We start from the raw sequence: 8,944 nt of genomic DNA on the forward strand, positions 1-8,944 counted from the left end.
CAGCGGGCAGCAGACGCGCCGCATGACTGGCTCCCCAGGACAGGAAGTAAGGCCGGCATCACAGCTGTGGATGAAACGGCACTTCAAGCCAAATTCATAACCCTCCACCCCCCCCCCCCCACCCCCACCCAAACACCCACACCAGACACAGAACCTCATTGGGATCCCAGTAACTACAGAAGGACTCTAATACCCAGGGAAGCTATACTGGACTGAGAAAAGGAGAGGGAATAAACACAAAGAAAGTGTGTATTGATCTACAAATTTTGATTCACTGGATTGGCTCACAGACCCAGACTGTTTCTGTGAAAAGGCTGACCCCATAGCACCCCCCCCCACCCACGTGCACGTCACTACACACACCTTATACATTTACGCATCCAGAGACTAGGTCAGCTGTGAGCCATGCTAAATAACTTCATCATCATCATCATCACCATCAGGGTTGTCATCCTCATCAAGAGCCCAGACGAGGTTAACTGCACACGCTGACAGAGAGATAAATGGACGTTCATGAAATGCTAATACGATAGCTTTAGCGCATTAAAGAGAATTCAGTAAGATTACGCTCCTGGCCCGAGCGTGCGATAGAGAGAGGAAGCTGTGTCCCTCCTTCGCCAGCCCCTCCCCCCCGTGTTCAGGATGCTGATGTGTGCGGTTTTGGCTAGCAGGCTCCGTGCAGGTACAGAGAGGAAAGGGGGCGTGGGACAACCGCGGTGTTGTTAAAACCTCACGCCTGACTCACCACAGAGGACGCGCCCCCCCCCCCCTCAAAAATGACAAGAGCGGGGTGGGGCCACCCAGCCGAGCCTATACGAGTCTCCAGAGTCTCCTGGGCCGGGATGAGAGTACAGATTACTCACAGGTGACAGGACCTCTATCCCTCTCCCCACTCCCCCCCCCCCGGTGCGGCCGACATGACATCATCGCTGACAGGAAACCGGGGCCGACACACACGGACCGGTTCTGCGCTGCAGGGCGGGGAGCGCGGCGTGTCAATATCCATGCGGAACAAAGCCGCCAGCCGCGTGACTCATCCCGCCACGCGGGGGAGGGGGGGGGGGGCGCTACTACAGGCCCGTCCCAAACACTTACCCAGGCACCTTCAGGGGAAATGCCAGCCTGCTTCATTACCCCTCAGTGTGTACACAATGCTCCGTCTGATTGGTCTAGATGCCCCATGTGACACACACACACATCATGATGAGCAGAGCTGGAAAGTCCAGGGGTCAGAAAGTGAAAGTCGTGCCATGCGTTTCTTCAACCCCTTGAACTCCCAGCCAGCTCATTTCACTAATTAACTACACTTCCTGGCAGCAGAATTGTTTTTATTAGCAAATCAAGGTGACTGTAATAAAATAAATCTGAACCTGGATTTTCCACCTCTGGACTGCAGTATACTTTTATTATCCCACAGTGTACACAATGCTCCTTCTGATTGGTCTACATGCCCCATGTGACACACACAATGCGGGCTGCATGCACGCACACAAAGGAATAGTCCCCATGCGCTGCAGAGTGCTCCTTACATGCGTGTGTGTGCGTGTGTGTGTATATGTGTGTGTGTGTGTGTGTGTGTGTGTGTATGTGCGTGTGTGCGTGGTGTGTGTGTGTGTGTGTTGTGTGTGTGTTGTGTGTGTGTGTGTGTGTGTGTGTGTTGTGTGTGTGTGTGTGTGTGTGTGTTGTGTGTATGTGCGTGTGTGCGTGTGTGTGTGTGTGTATGAGTGTGTATGGTGTGTGTGTGTTGTAGGTGTATGCTGTGGTTGGGTTGTGTTGTGTGTATGGCCGTGTGGGTGTGCCGTGTCGTGTATCGCGTGTGTGTGTGTGTGTGGTGGTGATGCGTGTGCGTCGTGATGCGTGTGTGTGTGTGTGTGTGTGTGTATGTGTGCGTGTATGCGTGTGTGTGTGTGTGTGTGACGGCGGAGAGAACCAGTTCGGCGTGCCAGCGTGTCGCCCCGGTCGCCCCCGGATGTTCCCGGGGCCACGCGATCGCAGGCGCGCCCCAAACGGTCGCCGCGGTGTTTGCGTTTCGGTGAGCGAGCGCCGGCGGGCCGGGACGAGTTTGAGAACAGGGCTGTGACTGCCCGCGGGGGGGGGGGCGGCAGCGGGACGGGCGGGGACACGTTTTGCGGGGACCGTGAAGCGCTGGCCGTGGTCTGGGGCAGCGGGGGGGGGGGGTTGACAGAGGCTGCACGAGTTTGACAGACGCCGCCCGTCTCCCTGCCTGTGTCCTCACAAGCATGCCATTGTGTTCACGCTCATAAAAGGCTGACCTCAACACACGCACACACACACGCACACGCACACGCACACGCACACGCACACGCACACGCACACGCACACGCACACACTCACACACACACACACACACACACACACACACACACACACACAAAATGCTCCTTCCCTTCTGTTGACCCAGACTGGTCATGCACCTCCAGTAAACCAGTCAGGGTTTCACACGGCTCTGTTACACACACACACAACGCACACACACAAGCACACATGTCCTCAGATGAAGACACACGCGCGCACACACACGCACACACACATACATGTGTCCTCAGATGGAGACACACACACGCACACACACACACGCGTCCTCAGATGAAGACACACACACACACACACACACCCTCAGATGAAGACACACACACACACACACACACACACACCCTCAGATGAAGACACACACACACACACACACACCGAACACACACACACACACACACACACACACACACACACACACCCTCAGGTGCAGACACACTGACAGGGTGTCCTGTGGGAGCCCAGGTAAAGCCATCCTCCCAGTGTTTGAGTGGCGGGTGTAAAATGCCGCTGGCCGACTCTAACCTTTGTACCTGGGTGTGAGAGAATGCAAGGAATGAGGCGGGAACGCCTACTACTGACCTTGCAGGGAACCTCACCTTCCTCACACGACTAAAACACAAACACACTCAGCTCCTGAACCGAGTTCTGAACACTGCTGTTCACATGACTAAAACACACTCAGCTTCTGCACTGAGTTCTGAACGCAACTGTTCACACGACTAAAATACAAACACTCTCAGCTCCTGAACTGAGTTCTGAACACTGCTGTTCACAGGACTAAAACACAAACACACACAGCTCCTGCACTGAGTACTGAACACTGCTGTTCACATGATTAAAACACAATGAGCTCCTGAATGCTGAATGCTGCTGTTAAAGTCCTTTTGCAAGGACAGCGATGCTGAACGAGGTGTGTGTTGATTGTTTAGCAGAGTTCACCCAGTTAATTTGCGTTAGCTGACATGGAATGGGGGGGAGGGGGGGGGATGGGTTACTTCTCAACCAACTGGTAAAATGGAGACAGCATTTTGGGAAGCTCAGCAGTTTCACCCCAGACCCAAAACACAAGTGTATGAGAGGTGAGGAGGTCACACAGGTGTTCCTGAGGGCACATTTTGGATGGTGTCCACGGGATCACAGTGCTTGTCATAAACCCATAGCCATAGGTTTCATTTCAACCTTGGGGGAGACTCACCGTGGGAACACCTAGTCTCACACAGTCAAATGTAAAGTCTCACAAGCACACTATAGCTAATCTAGCAATGAATTAATGTGAAAATATTGGGGATGACGTGTGTCCACGTCTCCTTGTCTCCCCCCCGAACTCTTGCGGACGCACGAAACAAATACTGGCTGAAACAAAGTGATCCATACAGAGGCTGAATCCTGAATCGACAGCCTATGGCCTTCTGCCGAACTGTGCGGAAGACAGGCCCCTATTGTACCGTCAGTGCATATTTCACTAACATAAATAATGGTAGTCATCAGGATCGAGGTCAATTCCAGCACAATTCAGTCTGTTCAGGAAATTAACTGAAATTGAATGCATTCGCTGGGAAACACGTCACAGAACATAAGGGCCTTTTTTTTATAATCGTGAGTTAAATTTTTTAAGCAGACTGCACATGAGAATTCCCAACAAAACCGTGCAGAGGATGGGTTTGTTAATTCCAAACAATACAAAAACACGGGGCATGCGTTGCAGGAACGTGTGCCATTGACGAAGGTGTATCACTAAATTATTCAGTTTAGGAAACTTTAAAAGAAAAGGTGTGCTCTTATTACAGTTTATCCGTGCATATTAACATAATAACGTAGTCACGCGAATCGCTCCTGACATTGAGGAGATACTCACCAACTCATCCAAGTTGCGCATGTCACACAGGATCCTTTTTTGTTGCCAGTTGGGGTACAGGCCAGGGGGAGAGTCTCCTACACTCTCCTTGCGACTAATCGCCCTGGTGGGCGGACTCGGCTCGCCGAGGTTCTCCTGGTCGCGAATCTCTTCCTCGATCTCCTCCTCCAGCTGGATCAGCATTGGCGCGAGCATGCCGAACTTGGCGCCGCGACGCGCCACCTCCAGCAGGCAGAGCACGATGTTCTTCTCGTTGCGCCTCAGCACCAGGTCGTTGGTCTCGAACATCAACACGTCCTTGATGCCCAGCTCCTGGCGGCACCAGCCGATGAAGTTCGACACGTTGTCGCGCGCCAGGAAGGACCCCGGCACGACGTTGCGCGACTGGAAGACCACGTCCTTGCCTGGCATCCGCATGGCTTGCGCTGCCTCCGGGTACTCGAGCTGGAAGTCCAGCGCCGCGCGGTTCACGTTATTGGCGTGGCGGCATAGGGCACAGCCGGTCTCCAGCGACTCCACAAACGTGTCCGCCGTGATGTCCAGGTCGTACAGCGTGTTCAGCCACTCTGCGAGGTCCTCTTTCATGGCATACAGGTATTCTTCGCTCGACTTGAACGGTCGAATGCTTTTCGAGGCCGCCGACTGTATATTACTTTGATCAGCCATATTTTTTTAAAGAAAAAATACGTAGGCTTCTCCTACTGTGCTGCTCAATAATGTTGGTATATCGCCTTACATCAAGTCCATGGACATGCAAGGACGCGAGCAAAATGACCGTGTTGAACCAGCCATGGCAAGGCGTGCGTGCGTCTCCCTAATGAAGTCCGCGGACCAATTGCTTTCATAAACAAAAACACCTTGTCAGTCGAAACAGCCGCGGCGCCAGGATGTGTTTTCCAAATTCCTGTGCGATGCCTGCTTCCTTTATCGCGAGCATTGCTCTTGCGTGAGGGATTCCAACTGCAAAAAGAGAAAACATTTAATATTTTTCTTCGGTGGAAAAAGGAATGAAACAAACAGAAAATTGATTCAGATTACGTGTCCGGTACAGTGGCATAGCCTACAGCACGCGCCCGACAAAAAAGCACCAGTCTGCACACATGGACGATCCGATTTCGCTGTAGCAGTCAGCTACCTCCCCCTTTTTGAATTGGATGAACATTCCAAACCACTGACACCTGCCCCACTGGTTAAAAAATGAAAAATAAAAAAACGCTGCATCTCTCCGCTAATCTTCCCTAAATTTAAACCGTCGCGTCCTTATTTTGAATCGTTTCGGTGACTGCACCGGTCTCGGCGACAGGCGTGTTGACCTGCTGTGGCTAAGACAGAGCGATTCTGTGGCACATCTCATTACGAGAGGATAAGCGCCACTGGGAGGCAGGAAAAAAACGTTAACCCTGTGAAGGCTTCAGTGTCTGAAGATGACCGCATGTTCTCATAGCTATAGCTAGCATACAGTACATTATTTGCATTTGAGAACAGTGCGTCGTTTTGATAACCATTTACTCAAATGAGCAGGCATACGTTGGACCTCTGATTTAACAATATCACGACTTACAGTGATATCTTTTTCACGAGCAGCGAGGTTTACTGACGACTTCTACATTACAAGAAGAGCCAATTGTTACCACTTTGCAAGAGACGCGTGATATGGATTTTTTTAACAGAGCGGTATCCTATACCTGCATGAAATCTTGACATGTTCCTGATATAGCCCAGCCAAATCTATAAACGGCTGGCAGATGGAATGTAATTTTTTTTAACATCTTTTCTACAACAAAGCGAAAGAGAAGCAACAGGCCGACAAGTGAAACACGCTCATAGATCGGTTTACTGGCCACAATGGTTATCTCATAAACCACAGCTGATGTGTGGGCGATGGCCATGGGAGTATCCGAACGTCCACCCACGGCGGTTAAAAATGTTTGCGTCAGTCTGACACCAGACCGGGACATTCCCATTTAATATGACAAAAATAGGAGACACGAAACAACGTTCGATACAATTAGAAATTGTCCACGTTCCTCAGTAAAATCACACTCTCAATAAAGATGTGTTCATATTCAACTCACGTGTTACTTTCACAACATTTCGTGTCAAAGTTACTGAGGTGTTACAAAAGGGAGACTCTTTTTAAACACATACTGCGTTGAAAGTAACACAAAATGCGTTGTCCTTAACTGGACACGTAGTGTGTTGTTTTGAGAGTGTATTGTATCCGTCAGCTACATTAGCCTACATGACATACATTTTACTTCAAACCCTTACTCGTTTTAAATTAGTTTAGAACAACTTCAGTTTAAAACGCAGACTACTGTTAATCTGTTGATCTGTTATTATACTTAAGATCGGCCTTCTGGTAGGCTAAGGCAAGAAATAATTTCGCCATCTGTTTTCCTTACCGTGGATACGCTGAAGAAAACCATTAGGCAGGATGAAGTCCACAGATCCGAGTGACACCCATTTTCACAATCTAATAAAAGTAGCCTACCCAGCTATCTACATTTTCCGCCACGTTTGTTTCGAAGTTCCCCGACTGTGCATCTTCCGAAGAGAAGACTACCTCTGAAACGCTTCCCTAAACATAGCCTACACGAAACGCTGTCGTGGACGGGGATGAAACAAATCGAAAGTCCGAAGCTATTTGCTACAGAAAAAATACGAGAGATAGGAATCGCGTCAGTGCTTCAACGTTTCACTGATGACATCTTGGTCCAATCCACGGAGCGTCACTTAACCTAAATGTCGCCGGATTGTTCATTTTCTCGCTCGGTTCTAGTTAGACCCAACTGCATATTCCACGAACAACTAAAGGGAACTGCTGCTTTCCCTCAGAGTTGAGCAGGCGGACAGCCAAGAGGAGGGCTATAGCTCTTTAGCAGGCTGGAATATCAGGGACCAGTCAAAGCTCATCCATGGCAGTGATTTTCGAAACGTTTATAAGAGCTTGTCCTGATTTCAGTCCTGCCGGTGTCCATTCCTGCCTCCCATTCGCACGGACAATTTCCCGGAGCAGAGCTAGTCCCGGGAGTGTGCTCACTCCTCTTCCGCTGATTTTTTTGGCGTTTTCCCACGTTGTTGCTTTCATTCACTGAGTGGTGTCGGATGGATTAAATCGCAAAGAGCCGGTCGATGCCCAAGTGAAACTCCATGGCAACATAGCTACAGATCGAACTGTAAGGTCACGGCTGGACCAATTCAGTTTTGAAAATGCTTCCTCCTATTCCGTATAAAGACACTGGTGCTGTTTTCATGGTTCTATCCATGGCATGTAAGAAAAAAAAGCCATTCAAACGTGCAAAGCAATAATCTCGCGAGGACACTGTTCGCCTCTGGAAAACTGAAAATTCCTTGCACGCGTACAATCAGAAGAGTCGCTTTTGGGACATCCTACTAAAATTACTAATTAGCCATAGCCTATAGGCTACCGCAGTAGGCTCAGAACGCAGCAAGTGGTGCTGCTCGCAAGATAGCCAGATCTGGATAGCCAAAAACCCCCTGAGCTAGAGAAACTGCGCCCGTTAAAGAGGAAGTTCTAAAGGCAAAGTAGGTTAACGCTCATCCCTGACTTCCAAAGCGATTTAATCCATCCCTCATACAAGCGCGTGCATAAAAACATAGGCTACGGGATGTGTTTAAATTATCCGCATGCCATTTAAGAATAGATTCCCGTAACTTTAGACTGCATGTTCGATAATAAGTTTGTTCGCCTCTCCACTTGACTGACTAGATCGTTTGATTATAGGCACTACCTTTTCGTTGGCACGCTATACGAAAATGAATAGCTAACCGAGCGTTTAAACGTGGTAGACTACATGTTGTACTGGTTTGAAATGCAGTGTATTCTACATAAAGCTGAAGGCTTCGCTGCCATGGCCGTCCAGATATCCTTGTTTCCAGCATCAAGTGCTAAAGATTTTAATGTATTTTTCTGAGTTATTCCACTGTTGGTTTCCACGGAATATCCACAAACCTCGCCAAAGAGAAGTTTGCACGCGGCACGCTCTCCGATAACGACAGGCACACAATCGCAGCCGCGTGATTATTCGAATTTAAGTGACTGACTGGCCAAAAGAGGGCCTTGTTTTCATTTGAAAAGCCTCGGTTGTCTTTTAGGAAAGAGAGGGAGAGAGAGGGATACAGAGCAGGATGAGGTCATCTTCTGAAGCTGGATGAATCAGCTTTTCTGCGAGACACACACACAGCTAGTTAAGTGTGCCTCAGTGAGAACAGCTGGCTCCCATTCTCATCTGAGACTTGGAAGGAAAAGTTATTTAACCCATAAAATGCCAAATTTAGACTTGTACTACCAAGTCAGAAACAAAACCGGGCCTTCCCAGGTTTTACGTGCAGTAGCCGGTAAGTTTTAGTATAGCAGTAAACCAAAACACAATTAATGGTTTTCGGTTCTGGCAGCGATGAACAGGGGTAAAAATATGCTAAGGAATGAAGCCCCTCCCACAGGCATATTTAGACAAACAGTTCCCACTTGTTTCCGTAAGGCATTGCAGAGCATTATCAAGACTTCAGGAATCTAGCAAGCATATGTTTCACAGATGCAAGATGATGGATTAAATTTTGTAGGACATCTGAGGTTAAATTTTTTTTTTTGGTGACTATCTTTTAAAAAAAAGAAGGGTTGTAGATATAACAATGAGTAGATGCAGCATATTTGGTTTCGCAATCAAGACACATTTATGAATACCGTATGGAACATGAAACTTAAAAGTTCTGAGCGTCACAATTCCTGGT

General features: G+C 48.9%; 1 protein-coding gene across 1 annotated transcript in view; it reads right to left on the minus strand.

The window, feature by feature from the left end:
• Window positions 1–8,531, minus strand: part of gas2l1 (growth arrest-specific 2 like 1) — a 30,954-nt gene extending 22,423 nt beyond the window's left edge. Inside the window, 2 exon segments of the mRNA XM_064353477.1 lie at window positions 4,190–5,149; window positions 6,595–8,531. Of these exon segments, the coding sequence (XP_064209547.1) occupies window positions 4,190–4,855 (666 nt within the window). The 5' untranslated portion in view covers window positions 4,856–5,149; window positions 6,595–8,531.
• Between the last annotated feature and the right edge of the window lie 413 nt (window positions 8,532–8,944).

The sequence above is a fragment of the Anguilla rostrata genome, chromosome 10 (assembly GCF_018555375.3).
Source record: "Anguilla rostrata isolate EN2019 chromosome 10, ASM1855537v3, whole genome shotgun sequence".
NCBI classification, from domain to species: Eukaryota; Metazoa; Chordata; class Actinopteri; order Anguilliformes; family Anguillidae; genus Anguilla; species Anguilla rostrata.